Source organism: Balaenoptera physalus (genome assembly GCF_965194825.1).
Source record: "Balaenoptera physalus genome assembly, chromosome: 9".
NCBI lineage: Eukaryota > Metazoa > Chordata > Mammalia > Artiodactyla > Balaenopteridae > Balaenoptera > Balaenoptera physalus.
Genome location: NC_138888.1, coordinates 21,082,764 through 21,101,603, shown reverse-complemented (window position 1 = coordinate 21,101,603; position 18,840 = coordinate 21,082,764). Strand labels below are relative to the sequence as shown.

At 38.9% G+C, this 18,840-nt stretch overlaps 2 protein-coding genes across 2 annotated transcripts in view; both read right to left on the bottom strand.

Moving 5' to 3' along the window:
* The window catches only part of LOC309666706 (uncharacterized protein), a gene marked incomplete at its 5' end in the record, with an annotated part of 116,902 nt that overhangs the window by 55,783 nt on the left and 42,279 nt on the right, over positions 1–18,840 (bottom strand). The window lies entirely within an intron of this gene.
* Positions 15,868–18,571, bottom strand: SF3B5 (splicing factor 3b subunit 5). Its single transcript, XM_082475044.1, has 2 exons — positions 16,217–18,571; positions 15,868–16,105 (listed from the first exon to the last, which is right to left on the bottom strand). Exon 1 carries the CDS (start codon positions 16,495–16,497, stop codon positions 16,237–16,239), a length of 261 nt encoding a protein of 86 aa, XP_082331170.1. The 5' UTR covers positions 16,498–18,571; the 3' UTR covers positions 15,868–16,105; positions 16,217–16,236.

Sequence of the window (18,840 nt, the reverse complement as noted above, 5' to 3'; positions counted from 1 at the left end):
GGTGGGATGGGGAGGGTGGGAGGGAGGGAGATGCAAGAGGGAAGAGATATGGGAACATATTGTATGTGTATAACTGATTCACTTTGTTATAAAGCAGAAGCTAACACACCATTGTAAGGCAATTATACTTCAATAAAGATGTTAAAAAAAAAAAAAGTTGATAACAACTTAAGTTTGAATATGTTCTAAAGCTTTATATTTTCATTCCCTCCCCCATGTTTTATGTTTTTGATGTCATGATTTATATATTTTTATCTTGTGTATCCCTTAACAAATTATTGTAGTTACAGGTTTTTTAAAAACTATTTTTGTCTTTTAACCTTCATACTAGCTTTATAAGTGATTAGCCCACCACCTTTATAAAATGAGATTATTCTGCATTTTACTGTATATTTACTTTTACCAGTGAGATTTATAATTCATCTTTTCCTCTTATTAATCAGTGTCCTTTCATTTCAGCATATAGAAGTCCCTTTAACATTTCTTGTGAGGCCAATCTAGTGGTGATGAACTCCTTTAGCTTTTATTTGTCTGGAAAACTCTCTATCTCTCCTTCAGTTTGAATGACAACTTTGCCAGATAGATTATTTTTGTTTGGCAGGGGTTTTTTTTGTTTGTTTTTGTTTTTTGTTTTGTTTTTCTTATCAACACTTTGACTGCATCATGCCACTTCCTTCTGGCCAGCAACATTTGTGGTGAAAAGTCTGCTGTTGGTCTTATGAAGGTTCCCCTGTACAAAACAAGTTGTTTTTCTCTTGCTGCTTTTGAGATTCTCTCCTTGTCTTTAACTTTTGACACGTTAATTATAATGTGTCTTGTTATGAGTCTCTTTGGGTTCATCTTATTTGGAACTCTCTGGATTTCCTAGATCTGGATGTCTGTTTCCTTCCCCAGGTTAGGGAAGTTCTCAGCCATTATTTCTTTAAATAAAATTTCGGCTTGCCCCCCTCTTTCTTCTCTTTCTGGCACCCCTATAATGAGAATGTTGGTCTGCTTGATGTTATCCCATGAGTTGCTTAAGCTATCTTCACTGTCTTTCATTCTTTTTTCATTTTGCTGCTCTGATTGGGTGAGTTCCATGGTTCTATCTTTGAGTTTACTGATTGTTTCTTCCACTTGAAGAATGTTGATTCCCTCTATTGTATTTTTTTCAGTTCAGTTATTATGTTCTTCAAATCTGTGACTTCTATTTGTATTTTCTTATATTTTCTATCTCTTTGTTGAAATTCTCACTTTGTTCATCCGCTCTTCTCCTTAGCTTGGTGAACGTCTTTATGACTGTTATTTGAACTCTCTATCAGGTCTTTTTCTGGAGTTTTATCTTGTTCTTTCATTTGGAACATGTTCCTCTGTTTCTTCATTTTCTTTGACTCTATTTGTTGGTTTCTATGCATTAGATAAAACAGCCACCTTTCACAGTCTTGAAGGAGTGGCTTCATGTAGGAGTTGAAACTTTTCATTTAACCTTGCCCTAGTTCTTGGTTGTCTTTCAAATCTTTGTGATTGTTGAAGCAGCCTACTTTATTTTTTAGTGGTTCCCAGTAGTTAAGGGCATGCCAAGAGCTGTCAGTGTCTCAAAAGTGAGGATCTCACTCAGTACGTAGATTCAGGATGACTGGAATCCGGACCCTCAGCCAGCAGCTTTTAAAGTATGCAAATATTCATCTTTCAGGGGAAGACTGGGAGAATAGTGTTTCTGCCTGCTCCCTCTGCACTGCGCCCTGGGGTAACAGCCAGTTAAGAAATGTTTCTTTCTTTGCTACTGATCATAAGTCCCACTTGCACCAGAGCCAGGCTATCACGGGATGTGTCCTCTGGGTGGCAGACACAAAACTCAGGGTGCTGGATGTGTACAAGCTCTTTCTTTGGGACAACAATGACCTGGAGCAGCAGAGAGACAGCATGATGATGGCACCCACCAGCCTCCCTGTTCTCTGGATTAGATTGTAATCAGTACTAGGTGTGGGTTGAATTAGAAGCCTGCCCTTCAGGCCACAGCTATGAAGATAAGTTAATGGGCTTCTTTCACAGAAAGACTGGGTACCTACATCTGTTGCCTCTGCTGTGTCCTAGGGTTGGTAGCTAAGAACTCTTTCTCAGTTTTTTTACAGTCCTGGGGGACCTGTGAGCAGAAACCCTGCCCACCACTAGAGCCCAGCGATCTAGAGGTATCTCCTGGGAGACAGCTGCAAAAATCAGGGTACCAGATGAGTACATAAGCTTGTTTTTAGTAGATACCGGTGAGTTGCAGTGAGGCAGAGAAAGATGGCACTCATTGGCCTCCATCTTTGAAGAATATTTCAGTGGGACCCTAGATGTGTGTTCGATTAGATGCCTCCCCCTCAGGCGGATGCTTTAAGATAAGCAAATAAGCCTCTCTCAGAGAAAGTTTGGCTGCTTTTCAGTCCACTGCTTCTGTGCCGAGCCCCGGCCTGGGTGAGTCTGTGAGAGCCCTTAAAGAACGGTTTCTCAGTTCACTATAGTCTTATGGATCTCATGAATGCAAGCCCCATTGGCTTTCAAAGCTAGATGTTTTGGGGGCTCACTCTCTGGGGCAGGTCTTAAAAGTTGGGGTACCAGATATGGGTCAAATCCTTCACTCCTCAAGGAGAAGCCATGGGGTCTGAGTTTCCTTCTTATTGTGGTTGGTGCACTGGGGTTGGGGTTAATGGTAAAATTGATTCTCAGCCTCTCTTACTTGCTTCAATGTGGCTTTTTTCTCATTCACCCAATCTGTAGGAGTTGCTCAGCTAGTTTCTGGGTTTTATCCAGAGGAAACAGTTCCATAGGTAGCTGTAGATTTGGTGTGTCTGTGGGAGGCCATGAGTTCGAAAACCTCTTGAATCGCGTATTAGAATGGATCTGCTCGCCTTCTATTATTTTCATTTCTATTTGTTTCTCAGATTATTTGCTCTGCCTTCATTCTTCAATGACAGATGACAGAACTTTCTTCTTCTTCATTCTGTACCCTGCCCCTTCTACCTCTTCACTCCATCTCTAATACTTTCTTCATATTGATTCCACGTTAATCGTCTAATAGCATAATTTTGAACAAGTAAATTTCTGCTTGGATATCCCCATTACCCCAAGACTCATAACATTGAGTCCAGACTCCTTCATTCTCCTTCATTGGGCATTTGGCGATCTTTCACAATGTGGCCTCCAACATAGATTTCCTTAAAAACCTTCCACTCTTGACTTTCCCTGAACCACTCATTCTGGCCAGGGGTATCTTTCTTCCTAAGGTACATATTTGTACCTCCATTTTTTTCTTACCATCTGTTCTATTCCTTCTAGAACACCTCTCTTGTCTTCATTTTTGTTTATCTGAGTCACATGCCTACTATTGATAAAATGCCAAGTTCAATACCCACTTCTTTCAGAAGAGACTCCCTGCTTACATGATGCAACCCAATTTCAGAGATATAAAAATGGGGGGGGAGAATATGCATTTTCAAATAAGTGAACTGAAGTATGTAGCATGTAGTTGACTGACTAAATATTTGACAAAGTATAAGTATTTACAGGGGACAACAATGGTTTATTTTTTTCTAGTGTCCATTCCATCTTCTTCTGGTAACTGTTGCCCTATTTCTCTCAATGGGTCCACACCCTTGCCTACTGTGGGGTCAGGCACCTCTGGAGGCAGTGACTCCACTTGGAATCCAGGGGTGGAACACATGCCCAAGGCTAAATTAGTCAATATATTAATACCCCTGACCAAAATGATTGATTCAGGAAAAATCTGGGGCTTGAACCTGGAAGTATATAGTCCCTGGAGCTATTGGCAACTTTCAGGAAATGGAGGCAGCATTGAGGAATCAGAAATAAGAAATTAAGACAGAGAAAAACAAAGTTCTGATCATGTATTATGTTTGAATCCTGGATCATGATGCACCAAGACAGAAGCACTTGGACTGGTTAGTAACATGAGCCCCTAAGTTCCCTTTTTACTTCAGGCAGTGTGGATTTCAATATCCTTTTTTGCAACTAAAATAATCCTTATTTAGAATAGAGAAGACAAATCCCTAGGCATAAAGACACATTCAACAAATATTTATTGCGTGCCTACTATATCCCAGCACTGTATATAGTTAATGAGTATATAAAAATGAGTAAAATTGTCTCTCCATTCAAGTTCCTTTTATGTAGAAAGGACAAATCCTTCACCAGATTTTCCCAGGTCAGTTTGGCATTCTACCTCAACTCCTTTGTACACCCTGAACGGGATAAATACAAATTTCATGTAAGTGGCTGCATCGGGAGGAATTTCTAGAAGTAGTACTATAACGGATACAGTTTGGACTTTTATTAACCACATATTTGTGGTAAACTCTATCCTTTTAGAAAACCATAATCTCTCATTACAAAAAATTAAGCCATGACACCAATTTAGAACGTAGATTTAACATTATCTCTTAAAAGCAGCAGTGCTCTTTCAAGGAAGCTGTTACTAAAGATACCACATAGAAATTAGAGGGTAGTTTGAATTAAATCCTTTTTAGGTTTATGTGCTGTGCAGTTCTGATATTTAAGGTTCAGTTACTTGGTGGAAATCTGGAACAGAAAATATTCAGCAGATTAGGCAGAAGAACAAAGAAAAGAGGTGCCATCCTGGGTACAGTACTTGGTGTACAAATCAATGCCATATTCACTTCAATGCTTAATATGACAGAAAAGCCAACTGATGCTGACTATTAACACGCTGGGCATATAAAATTGCATTTTAGCATTCCCACAAATAGTCTGACAATGAAAGATTTCAGCAAATTAGACCTAGTCATAAAGCTCATAAAAAGCTCATAAAAATCAGTATTATTACATGCATACTTGAAAAAATGAGCCAGTTATTATTAATACTAATTGGAATTTTAAAAATCAAAGGCTAAGCGGAAACACAGGGTTTCAGTAGAAATCTGTACATGTATGACATTATTATTTAAAACTTAAAAAAGGACATCACACACAGTGAGAGCCAAATTTTACCCTGTTAATTGCCCAGGACCTTGTGTCGGAGGCAAAAGTGGGCTTTCATATAAATTAGTAATGATACATTAGAATGGAAAGGGGCCTTAATGATCTGTAAAATTACCTAGATGTAGGGCAAACTCTTCATTTATAGAGGAAGAGTCAATTGAATACATACAAATATGATTTTCATAAAGGCATGAGGCAGCCCTAATCTGACAAAGAACAAGTATGAGTAATTTTACAGGCTTTGAATATCAAAGAAACTTTCTGTATGGTGATATCTAGTTCTATATATCTATATCTATTTCTTTCTATATATCTAGAAATATATATATATATATTCTAAAAATTAAAATAATCCTTCCATAAATACAAAATCAATAACCACTGTCCAAACTCTGACTCTTTGAAGAGCCCTGTTAGGAGGCAACACTGGCCTTTCACAGCACACATGACGCTCCGGGCAAGACGTGTCCTTTGGTTGGCTCTCAGGTATCAGCATCCAGGCAGTTTCCTCTACCTTCTCACTAGAAACCTTTCCAAGAGTCCTGGCCTAGGTAGGGTTGTAGTTTTTATCTCATCATAGAGTTTGTAGTGAGCAAAATTATTGGCTTAAATAGTGAATAAACCCACGTTTATGGTCTTATTCAAAACATACTTCTGTTAAATTCATTACCCTTAAATTTTTTAAAAAGAGATTTGATAGAGAAGCATGAACAACCAGCTCAAATATGATTAGTACATTAAACATACTCAAGTGCTCCTAATACAAATGAATAACCCTGACAACCTCCTTCTACTGTACCCACTCTTAAAGATATATAAGTATTATTTAGCATTCAATCTCCCATTAATAATGCTCATTTATAAAAATAAATATGTGCTATCAAACTACAGAATCCTTCACACAAATATGTCTTATTTGTTACCTTAGAATTTCATGTCTCTATGACATGAACTTCAGAGTATGTGAAATTAGTTAGCACTACACGTCTTAATATGTGAATCCTAAAGAAGTTTTAGGGCTGAGAGAAAAGGTTAAAGATGTATTGGCACCATTACACTAATTATCTGTTAAGTTTCTTATGACAGAACAACAAGAATCAAGAGGAGATAAGTGAGGAGGGAGATAAAACAAAAACCAGAGGGAATACTAAAAACAGAGAAAAAATGAATGCCAAATCAGCTGACAACCTGACGAGTATAAATATATTTTCACAATTCAGACTCTAATAATTACAGGTCTATTTAAATTAACTGGAAAACAAGGTTCATATTTAGTCCTGTGCTGCCATATTATACTCATCATCCCCAAAGTGGGTCCTTACTGAGATGTATGTATCCCAGATTTTATTTTCCATAAATTGATACTTATTTTCTACCACCTATGGGAGATGTCTGTGTTCAGCAAAATATCCTTTCCCAAAGAAATTAAGAAAAAGAATTCTCATGTGATCCTATAAAAATGGATATTGTGAAATTGCTTATTAAATCAAAAATATATTTTGAGATTTACTTAGCTTAAGGTTTTCATTTATGTGCAATTGTCAAGTTGTTTGGGTATTTGATATTTTTCACTTTGCTTATTCATATGCCAAGTGATAGGCAATCTATGTTCAGCATTTTCTTTTCTTTTTTTTTTTTATTTCATTTATTTTTTGGCTGCGTGGGTCTTCGTTGCTGCACGTGGGCTTTCTCTAGTTGCGGTGAGCAGGGGCTACTCTTTGTTGCAGTGTGCGGGCTACTCTTTGTTGCAGTGTGCAGGCTTCTCACTGCGGTGGCTTCTCTTGTTGCGGAGCATGGGCTCTAGGTGCGCGGGCTTCAGTAGTTGTGGCGCACGGGCTTAGTTGCTCCGTGGCACGTGGGATCTTCCCAGACCAGGGCTTGAACCTGTGCCCCCTGCATTGGCAGGTGGATTCTTAACCACCGCGCCACCAGGGAAGCCCCTATGTTCAGCATTTTCAATACCTATCTCAACTTTACCCGATCCCCATTGCTTCTTATGTATTTGTTTATTCATTTGTTCATTCACTTATTCACAATTCAACAAATGAAGTTAATGAGTGTCCACTATTCTAGAATCAGGAGATGCATTTGTGTACTGTTTTCCCCATTAACTATTTCCTTATTTTTATCATCTTTGTATCTCTTCAGTGCCTAGGACTGTGCTTTACATGGTCTGATGATAGAATCTACTAGTGTTGTTGGTCAATAAATATTTTTAAAGCATCTGTGGTGTGTTGAATGCTAAGCTACATGATGAATAGTATCAGCTAAAATCATTGTCCTTGCTTAATAATTCTTTACCATCTAATGTTAGAGTTAACCTAGCAGAAAGACAAGAGATGTTCAAGCCCTAAATTTCATGGGAAAATGTCCATTGTGCCCTTTTAAACTCATTTTCTGAAAAATTTCTTCCAAGGCTTCTACTTGTTTTGCAAGTAAGTAAGGATAAAGGAAGGACTCTTGGAAAAGAGGTTGGGATGATTAAAATGCTGCTTAGGGGGTTAAATAACAAATGGAAACAGTGGGAGGGAAAGGGGGCAAGTGGAGGGAAGGAAGAGTGAGAAGCTGAGGTGGGTCCAGATGAAAACTACAGAGCAGAAGGAACTGCCTTGGAGAGACTGAAGTGTTCATGAGTTTGTCACCTCTGATTCTAATCAACTGATTACTCGTCTTCTTCCCCACAGACTGTAAGATCCACAAAGCCCGTGACGCTGTTTACCTTGGTGCAGGTTCAATAAACATTCATTAAATGAATGGCCAAGAGTAAAGGTTCTGAAAGTAAGAACCCTACATTTATACAATGCTTTACACCTTTCAAAACACATGATACACATCTGTATCCTGATAGAACACCTTGCCCAACACCTAAGGAGACATGTATGAGGCTGTTCAGTACATCGCTATTTGAAATAGTGAAATGTTGGGAGCAATCTCTGTGCCCTTAATTAGGGAATGGATATATAAATTGTGGTATATTCTCACAGTGTAGCATTAAAAGAAATAAACTACATGTCCATATCTCTCAAACAGGATAGATCTTAAAAATATAATGCGTGTGATCATTTCGTAATGTATAAAAATATGGAATCACTATGTTGAACACCTGAAATTAATATAATATTGTATGTCAATTATAAATCAATAATATATATATGTGAAAAAAGCATAGAATTATATGTATAATATACTATATATAATATATATAAACACAGCTTTATTGAGACAATTCACACACCATACAATTCATTCATTTAAAGTATACTATTCAATGGTTTTGATATATTACCTTATTAATTTTTAAAAGTTGTGGTAAAATACATGTAACATAAAATTTACCATTTTAATAATTTTTAAGTGTAAAATTCAATGGCATTAATTTTTTTTAATTTATTATTTTATATTGGGGTATAGTTGATTTACAATGTTGTGTTAGTTTCAAGTGTAGAACAAAGTGATTCAGTTAAACACATACATATATCCATTCTTTTTCAGATTCATTTCCCATATAGGTTATTACAGAATTCAATGCCATTAATTATTTTCACAATGTGCACCCATCACCACTATCTTTTCCAAAACGTTTTTGCTCCCTAAACAAAAATTCTATAACTATTAATTAATAATTACCCCTGTGCCTCCCCACAACCCCTAATAATCACTAAGCAACTTCCAGTATCTGTGAGTTTACCTATTCTATGTACCTCACATAAATGGAATCATATAATATCTGTCTTTTTGTGTCTTGCTTATTTCATGTAATATAATGTCTTCAAGATTCATCTATGAATCTTGTATCAGAACTTCAATACTTTTTATGGGAATGATATTCTATTATATGTATATACCATATTTTGTTTATTCATTCATCTGTTGATGGGCACTTGGATTGTTTCCACTTTTGGCTATAAGGCTGCACTGAACATTGGCATGCAAATAACTGTTCCAGTCCTTGCTTTCAATTTCTTCGGGTATGTACCTAGGAATGGAGTTGCTGAATTGTATGGTGATTATATGTTTAGCTTTTTTAAGGAGCTGACAAATAGTTTCATTTGTGTATTTTTTAAAACACAAAATACTTCTATACTAGATTGATAGATAGATAGACAGACAGAGACATATGTTTGGTCTAATGGATATACTGAAAGTACACTCATAGAGATCATTTTGGTGGTAGGGATTGATATGAGGAGAGAGAAAAAACTAGGCTAGGAGTGGTCAAAGAAAACATTAGTTTTATCTGTAGTGCTTCCTTTCATTTTTTAGAAGGGCCACATTTACATACATTATTTGCAAAATTATTTTAAAAATAGGAAAGAGAGAAGTAAGTTTGACAGAACATCAACAGTTGTCAATTTGAGGAAGAAGGTATATCCATGTTATACTGTTCTTTATACCTTTCCTATTAATTAGGAAAAGACAAATTTTTCTAAAAAGTACAATATCACTTGATCCATATCAAAATTGGTGAAGGAGATAGGACCATGATATTATCCTCATTATAAAGGGTAGAATTCTGAAATAGACAGTGGTAGACCAGAACCAGGACTGGTGCTCTGGTCTGCTAGTAGAGGGGTGGATTGGAAAGGGAGGCTGAGAAGGTGAACACACTTCAATGCTGTGTGCCACAACCCCTAAAATTGCCTACTTCATTTGTTCCCTATTTTTAATGGTATGAAGACATTTCTGTTTTGAAGTCTACTGCTTTCATGAGGCAACATGGAGGAAGAAAGGATAAGGTTCACTAAAGCAGGAGGATAGAGTGATGAGAGGCAAGGCTGGGGGACAAGATAACAACTGAGAACAGTGGATAGGAAATGAGGGAAGTGGAGGAAAGGAAGGATCTGGAGGTAAACGGCCATTTGTAGCAGGCCATTTGCACCCAGTGAAAGATGAGATGGATTCTTCCATGTCTTGATTTCCTCCTAGCACCTCTTACCCCTTCCCACTATTAATCACTATTAATTAATCACTATTTCCGTGCTAAGTGATTGAGTGGGCAGGTATGTGTGATGTGTGTATTGCAGGTAAGGAAAATGAAGGACATGGGGAGCCTGGAAGGAATGTGGGATGTGAGACAAAAAGCCAGTTAAATTAAGAACAAATTGTCAGACTTCCCTGGTGGTGCAGTGGTTAAGAATCCACCTGCCAATGCAGGCGACACGGGTTCGAGTCCTGGTCCAGGAAGATCCCACATGCCACGGAGCAGCTAAGCCTGTGCGCCACAACTACTGAGCCTGCGCTCTAGAACCTGCGAGCCACAACTACTGAGCCTGCGTGCCACAACTACTGAAGCCTGCGCATCTAGAGCCTGTGCTCCGCAACAAGAGAAGCCACTGCAATAAGAAGCCCGCGCACTGCAACAAAGAGTAGTCCCTGCTCGCCGCAACTAGAGAAAGCCAACACACAGCAAAGACCCAATGCAGCCAAAAATAAGTTTAAAAAATAATAAAATAAATAAATTAAAAGAAATAAGAACAAATTGTCATCTCTCTGAAGTAGACCAACTGTTGGCTGTCAGATCATTCACTGTCAACGCTTTGTTCAGTATACATCTTCCAGACACTAATAAAATGCATAAACAAAAATGTCCAAATTCCTCAATAACATTGCTTTTTTCACATCCTTGCCATGGAAAAGAATGGACCCTAGATAACTTCATAACTAATTTGTGCAATATAATTAAGTCTCTTTTGTTTCTAATGTCTTTAAGTTACTAGTTTTGAAGACATGAAAAGTATCAGAGCTGAGAACAAAGAACTCTTCACTCACAAATGTACTTATTTTCAGCTGAAGGAATTAGAATAATCTAAGAAGGAAAGGAAAGTTATCTGTGGTTATGAGTTCCACCCACACACTGCCAGCAAATTCATTTTTCTCAAGCCCAGGGTTGAATACATCATTTCTCTATTCAAATTTCTTTCGTTGACAAAAGCAGTAACCCTCCCAAAAATTTCTCAAAATTACCTTGGTATTTCTTAAGAAAAGGAACTCCAAGTTCAAATAAGTTTAGGAAATGATAAGCAAAATTTCTAACTGCAGAACTTTAAAATATTAATCTGAAGCATGAACCTCCATCGTGTGGAGCAATTCTGAAACGTATTTAACCAAAATACTCCGTTCCCCTTATCCACCCGCCCTCCCCCCAGAAAAAAACCATCTATAACTTTTCATGCAATTAGGATTCTGTGAGACATAGTTTGAAAACCTTGACCTACCCTATGAAAAACCTGGATGCTAAAATCAGACCTGGGTGTAAGTCCCTGCTCAACTGCTTACTAGCTGAGTGAGATTATGCAAACAACTTAATTTTTCCTATTTCTGTTTGCTTATTGTAGAATGGGATAATAACCTTTCCAGCGTTGTTGTGAAGATTAATTGAGATAACATTGTTATCCTAGGATTTAGACCTTAACTTGCTTTTAACTTGATAAACATGTTTATCACTTTATAGTTCATGAAGTGGCTTTCTAATGACATCACTGAAAATAAATATAAAAAGAATTGATTTTCTCCCATTAGCAGAAATCTACAAGTTTAGAGCTCTTTCCAAAAGCAATTTCTACCAGAGTATCATCTGCTGCCCTCCTGTGTTTGATACAAATATTATTTTATACCAGTACAGAAAAAAAGAGTAACAGGTTCAAGTAAATTTATTTGAACTGCATTTTGTTTACTTTCAAATCTCTGAATGGATTTTTTCCACATAAATTATTATTCCCATTAAAATTATCTTTATGCAATATATTTCAAATTACATTTTTTTACTTAGAGTTATATAAGAACTTTCACACTGGTCTGATATTCCTTCATTATAACCTACTAAACTTTTAATATTTCCATTTTTCATCTGAGACAGTAACTTATTTCAAATTATTCTAATATGATTTTCATATACTAGACCTGCCTGGGCAACAGTATATTTAAGACTTTGTACTTTGCAACTAGAAAGACTTGGTTTAAATCCTGGCTTAGCCACATAGTAATTGTGTGACCTTGGGCAAATAGCTTTTCTGAAGCTGTTTCATCTGTAAAACAAAGATAATACCTCCCAGAGATCACATAAGATAGAACACTTAGTACACCATAAAAGCTATCAATATGTTAGCTATTATTACTATCTAAGAAGCATGTTTTCAAATATCTCTCTTCTTTGGTCTGACCTACTTTGGTGAACTTGAAGACTGCCTAAAACATATATTAGAGTATTGTCTAGATTAAGCCCTATCTTTCCACATTCAACACTCAACATTTATTGAACACTTGTGATGTGCCGGCACAATTCTAGACACTTGAGCTATATCAGGTAATAAAACAGACCAAAATCCTTGTCCCTATGAATCCTAACAATATAAACCAAGCCAGTTCATGGTGATCTTTAGGTTACTAACTTTCTTCTAAATTCTTGCAGTTCTTTATTTTCCACATTACTCATTTGATTCTTATTTATTTATTTATTTTTGGCTGTGTTGGGTCTTCATTGCTGCGTGCGGGCTTTCTCTAGTTGCGCCGAACGGGGGCTTCTCATTGCAGTGGCTTCTGTTGTCGCAGAGTGTGGGCTCTAGGCACGCGGGCTTCAGTAGTTGCAGCTCGTGGGCTCAGTAGTTGTGGCTCGTGGCCTCTGGAATGCAGGCTCAGTAGTTGCGGCCCATGGGCTTAGCTGCTCCACAGCATGTGGGATCTTCCCGGACCAGGGATTGAACCCGTGTCCCCTGCACTGGCAGGCGGATTCTTAACCACTGCACCACCAGGGAAGTCCTCATTTGATCCTTTATATAAGCTACCCCATACTAAATATCCAGTGCCTTCTTCTCTACTTCCAATTCAGGTTGTCATCTCTCTTGGTCTACTGCCACAGACTCCAATGAGGGACAAGGGCTCACTCTCATGCCAATTTTGTAAGGATGGGGACTTACAGCTGACTCTCTCCTACTCTTTATGGGGGGAAAAGCATTAGTATTGATACTTTTATTTAATTGCTGACAGTTACAATCTGTTCTCTATTACATTACCTATATCTATTCTCAACACAGCAGCCAGAAAGATCCTCTGAAACAGCAGTTCAGTTGTTTTCCTTGAAGTGATGGCCCATCTCATTCATTTATGGAGAAAATATCTGATAAATACTCAAGTCTAAATAACGATAGTTTAATCTGTCAGTCTCTCAGTTTTATTTTCAAGTGAAAATGGTAGGAAAGGAACTTCAGAGATCTGTGAAGTCAACACTATTTTCTTAATAATACTAAGATTTTATTCACCATTTTCACTGTGTTAACATTTGTACAGATGGTACAAAAGCAACAGTGAGTAAAACTACTAGCACTTAGCATCAATCAAGATAGTGGCACTGAACTACTGGTAGTCATTGTATTCTCCACTGCCATGTCCTCTCAATAAAAACAAAATTAAAAAATCTACTCAGTTTCACTTCAGAATGTCCTTGATGAAGCAATAAAACGTACTGATTTTGTGAACTCTTAGCCCATGAGGACACATCTTTTTAAATATTTCTCATGACAAAATTGGTAGTATGCATAAAGCATTTCTGCTGCCACCAAAGCACAACGGTTTTCTCAAGAAAAAGCACTTGATATTCAGTTACAAACTCAGTTGGCTTTTTTTCTTAAGGAACATCATTTTTACTTGAAAGTTGACAAACTGCAGTTATTCAGGGTATTTGACAGATATTTTCTTGAAAATGAACCAAATGGGCCTGTCACTTCAAGGAAAACAACAGACAGTATTTGCTATCAGTGGCCAAATTTAAGCTATCAAGCAAAAACTCCAAATTGTGGAAAACTTATACCACTGTTGTTACTTTTTCAGCTTTCAAATACTATAAGACTTTCCTGATGAGATCAGTGGTGATACTGATAATATGTACAAAGTACATATTTTGATATGTTGACACAATGAAATGTGTCAACACTTAGAGGGCCTGTGTAACTCAGTGAGCCAACACTTTCCAAATGAGCAATGCAAGATATTTCAAAATCACATATGGGTAAAAGATCCACAAAGTTCAAGATTAATGAATTTTAATGTAATAGAGAATGAAAAGTTGATTGACCAGACCCCATGTTGTAGCTAATTTCTAAGAAATTACCACTTGTTGGGTTTTGCTAGAGTGTCAAAGAATATCCACAATTATTTGAAAAGGCTATTAAAATATTTCTCCCTGGGGCTTCCCTGGTGGCGCAGTGGTTAAGAATCCGCCTGCCAGTGCAGGGGACCTGGGCTTGAGCCCTGGTCTGAGAAGATCCCACATCCCTCGAAGCAACTAAGCCTGTGCGCCACAACTACTGAGCCTGCGCTCTAGAGCCCGCGAGCCACAACTACTGAGCCCATGTGCCACAACTACTGAGCCCATGTGCCACAACTACTGAAGCCCACACGCCAGAGCCCATGCTCCACGACAAGAGAAGCCACTGCAATGAGAAGCCTGCACACCACAACGAAGAGTAGCCCCCGCTCTCCGCAACTAGAGAAAAGCCCACACGCAGCAACGAAGACCCAACGCAGCCAAAAATAAATAACTAAAATAAATTAAAAAAAGATTTCTCCCTTACTATATATTTATGTGAAGTGACTTTTTAAATATTTCAACCAAAACTTCATAACCCAATAGTTTGAATGCAGAAGCAGATACAAGAATCCAGCTGTCTTATCCTAAGCCAGACATTGAAGACATCCACAAAATTGTTTAAAAAAAAAAAAAAAAAGCACCATTTTTCTTACGAAATTATTTGTTTTGGAAAATAGTTATTTTTCATAAAAAATGTTTTTGTTAACATGTAATGGTTTTATTATTGTTATTTTAAAATGAATTACAGGTATTTAAAATTTTTCTCAGTTTAAATTTCTAATTTGGTGACCAACAACAGCTATAACCTTCTAAAACAAAAGCTCTGTGGGATCTTCAAGAATTTTTAAGAATATAATGGTGTTCCAAGGCCAAAATGTTTGAGACCCACTGATCTGAAATATGTCAGATCGTATCATTTAATAATCTTCCAATGGCTCCCCACCTTTTCAGGGTAAAAGCCACAAGTCTACACTGGACTACCGGGCTCTACTCTTATCTGTTCCCTCTCCATAATCTATCCCTGTACTCTTCCCTTGGCTCACTCCCTTCAGCCATACTTGTTTCTCTGCTGTTCCTCCCACAAGTCAGACACAATCCTGTGTTAGGAACGTTGCACTGGAAGTTCCCTCTGCCTGGAAAGTAATATCCCTAGTTTTTGCATGGCCATTTCCCTCACTTCCTTAAAGTTTCTGCTCAAATGTCACCTTCTCAATAGTCTAACATGAGCGTCCTGTTTAAAACTGCAACCCTACTGCTACTCCCATTCTCCACAGCACCTTCTAACATTTGCTTACTTATGTCTACAGTTGGTGGGGCCTCCTGCTCCCCCAACTAGTGTAATACAAGCCCCTAAAAGCGTGGGAAATGCCTGCCACATAGCGTTCAACAAATATTTGTTAAATGGTGAATTAATGAAAACGCGTTTTGACAGCTTGTCAATTCTCGAGACACATCCACAAAGTCCCAAAAGAAAGAGAGGATGCAATTTACAGAGAGAGGGCAATGCCAACAAAGATGTTTTTGAATGAAAGAAAAAGAAGGGATACAATGATCACAAACCTCAATACTGAAAGTGTTATGGGCCTGAAAAAAGCTCTTGGGAAAAGTCGGGGTTGGGGAACATTCTAAAGGTTGTGCAGGACGCATTTAAGTGTCCGGCAATGAACGTTGGTCCTGCACTACCACCCAACCCCTCCGCAACCCCCCCCCCCTTATTTATCGCCCCCCATCCTCCCGCCTCCCCTGAAACCACAGTTCAGAGCCGTCCCTGGACCCCTCCACCAGAACACAAGTAGTCCACACCAAGAGACTGAAACATTTCCAAACTTTATGGAAAAAACAACAACGACAATCAACTAGCCGAAAACGAGCCTCTAAATCCCGTCTCACTCCAGTGCCGTCTTCTCTAACGTTTGCTGGCTTTAGGCTCTCTCCACGGTCCGGTAACAGTTCTCAGGGGTCCTGACGGTCTCCCAACGCTGTGTTCCACAAGAAAACAGGGTCCACAGGAAGGCAGGTCAGGCGGGACGCCCCCAGTAAGCACCTCTGCACAAGTAAAGCACGAGAAGCAGAGCCATGGAAAATCAGTCCCCTTGGGGGAGGAACACGCAGTAATGACGGCAAACCGGCGGAAGTCAGGGAGAGGTGCTCACGTACAGCGGTGACACGGCGGGGACTCAGTTCTCCTCTGGCTTGTCGGCTGGCGGGCCGCAAGGCTGCAGCATCTTCTCCATCAAATTGAAGCGGACTCGCGCTTTGCTCTCATTCTCGGCAATGGCGAAGTAGTTGAGAAGATCGAAGTGGCCCATGTAGGAGCAGTAGGAGTCGCGGTGCTGGTTCACCAGCCACTCCCACTTGGTGGTGTCGGCGTGGCCGGTGCCGATGTACTTGGACTGCAGATGCTCTAGCTGGCTGTGGATGGTGTAGCGGTCCGTCATCTCGCCGCTTTTCCCTTTGCTCCCAGGTCAGAGGCCGCAGACGACAAGGAACTGCTCTGGGGCTTCAAACCGGAGAGGTGCCACCCGGCGTAACCTCCAGAGCCGCGCGGTCGCAGACGGATGGCGTCACATCTACGAAATCGTGCAGACTCCCGGTCCCAGGGCTCAGAGGCGGAAGCGGAAGTGTATTCTGTCACCGAATTGGAGTTGCCCAGGCGACGCTACCACTGGGCCGCCCCTATAAAGAGCCCCGCCCCCTTCGCAGAGCGTTGCATCCTGGTCTAGTTAGTGGCCCTTTTCTAACAGGAGCTTTGCATGCTGGGACTTGTGGTCTCCGAGAGGTGGTGAGCGCAGGCTTCTTGGGACCCCTGAGCGATGTTTAAAAGACGGTGGGCGGCTTAATGGAGCGCGGTGTCTGGGAGGTGGGAAGCATCCTCCGGCGGTTTGGGGCTGAGTGGGAATGAGAAACTCTAATAGGACAGGGCTATAAGCACCTGGGCAAATGAACTCTTGGTGTAATTACGCTTTCGAAGCTAACGAGGCACAGTAGCCCCTTCACAACCAGGGGTGGACCACGCTGAAGTCAGGAGACGCGAGTTCTGGTGCCAACCAAGTATCTTACAAGTTGTGTGGAAAGTTATTTCAACGCTTGCAGGGCCGCCGTTTCCTGCCTGGTGACAAAAGTACAGCACCAGTTCCGACACGTTCCGGCGCCCACATCAAGCCCCTCCTTCCTCTTGAGCTTCTAATTTTGATATCCTCCCTCCAACTTCTCACCCCACCCTACACGCCCTCAGCCTATACTTCTTTCTCATCTTTCCGTGCGGCTCGCCTCTCCATTTCTCCGTAGGAACTGTTCCCACCGCTTGGAATGCTTTTGTTCCCCTGGCAAACATTTCTCCCTTTAAGTCAGCTCGAAAGTATCTCCTTGAAATTGCCTTTGGCTACTCCAGACAGATGTAAATTCTTCCTCTTTTTATCCTGTACGTCTCTTTGTTATTATCACTTTATGACAAATGTTTGGTTTAAGAACTTCCTCACGCGAATACAAACTACTTGAAAAAATTGTTTACTTTCTTCAATGATGTCTTGTATCATAAGCTTCTTTTATGATATCCTCATAGCCTGGCAGAGATTGTTTCTCAAAAAACGTTTGATGAATGGATAAACAACTGCATGACAGCCAAATAGAACTCTTTACTAGGTGGAAAGATAACTTTAAAATACTTTTATTCTGGTACAAAGTTATAGTTTTGTAGGACCAGTAAGTCTAGAGATCTAATGTACAGCATGATGACTATAGTTAATACTGTGTTGCATACTGAAAATTTCCGAAGAGGGTATATTTCAGGTGTTCTCAACACACACGTAACTATGGTAGGAGATGAATATGTTAATTAGCTTGACTGTAGTACCATTTCACTGCGTATATGTGTATCAAATCATGTTGCACTCCTTAAATAGATTCAACTTTATTTAAAAATAATTTTTTTAAATTACAGAAGTATTCCTTATGGGATCAAATAAATGCCTGTATCAAAAATGAAAAAAAAAATGTTGTCCCTTCAGTTTAAACTTTGTTATAACAAATGTATCATTACTAAAACGTAGAGACTATTATAAGGCATGCCTGTGGATTTACCATCCAGATATAACAAACCTTGCCATTTTGCCATTTTTGTTTCCAACTTTGTTATTTTGTTTTGGTTTTGTTTTTTAAAGAAATAAAACTGTACAAATGAACTTGAAAATTTCTTTGTATTCCCCTCCCTAATTTATTCACTTCAGGATCCTGTCTTGAATCTAGAGTTAATTATCCTGATCCTGTGTTTTTGATTGCTGAAAGTTTGTATATCCATAAACAATAGATGTTTTTGTTATGCATTTTTAAAAGCGTCATATAAATGACACTATGTATGTATGGTTATGAAAGTTGTTTTTTTCCTCGTCAGTATCCCTGTTGATATATGTAGCTTTAGCTATGTGTTTTATCTAGCTTTTTAAAAAATGTTTATTGGCCTATTATATTCCTGCTTCTGTGAATTGCATATTCATAGCCTTTGCTCATTTTCTTATTGGAATGTTTGTCTTTGTCTTACTAATTTTTAAGGAGATCTTTAAATAATCAGGATACTTCGCTTGCTAGTTATTTGCAATGAAAATATTTTTTTTCCAGTCCAGGGCTCATCTTTACCCTTTCTTTATGGAAAGAGAGGGTATCTCTTGTTACACTGAAGTTAAGTTTAAAGTAGTCAGATGTATCAGCCTTCCTTTATGATTTGTGCTTTTTGCATTTGGTTTAAAAAAGTGAAAATAAAACTCTCTTCTACTCTGGGACCATAA

Bases quoted from the DNA above. Each gene is read 5' to 3' on its own strand.
- SF3B5 (XM_082475044.1), bottom strand. From the start codon at position 16,497: ATGACGGACCGCTACACCATCCACAGCCAGCTAGAGCATCTGCAGTCC.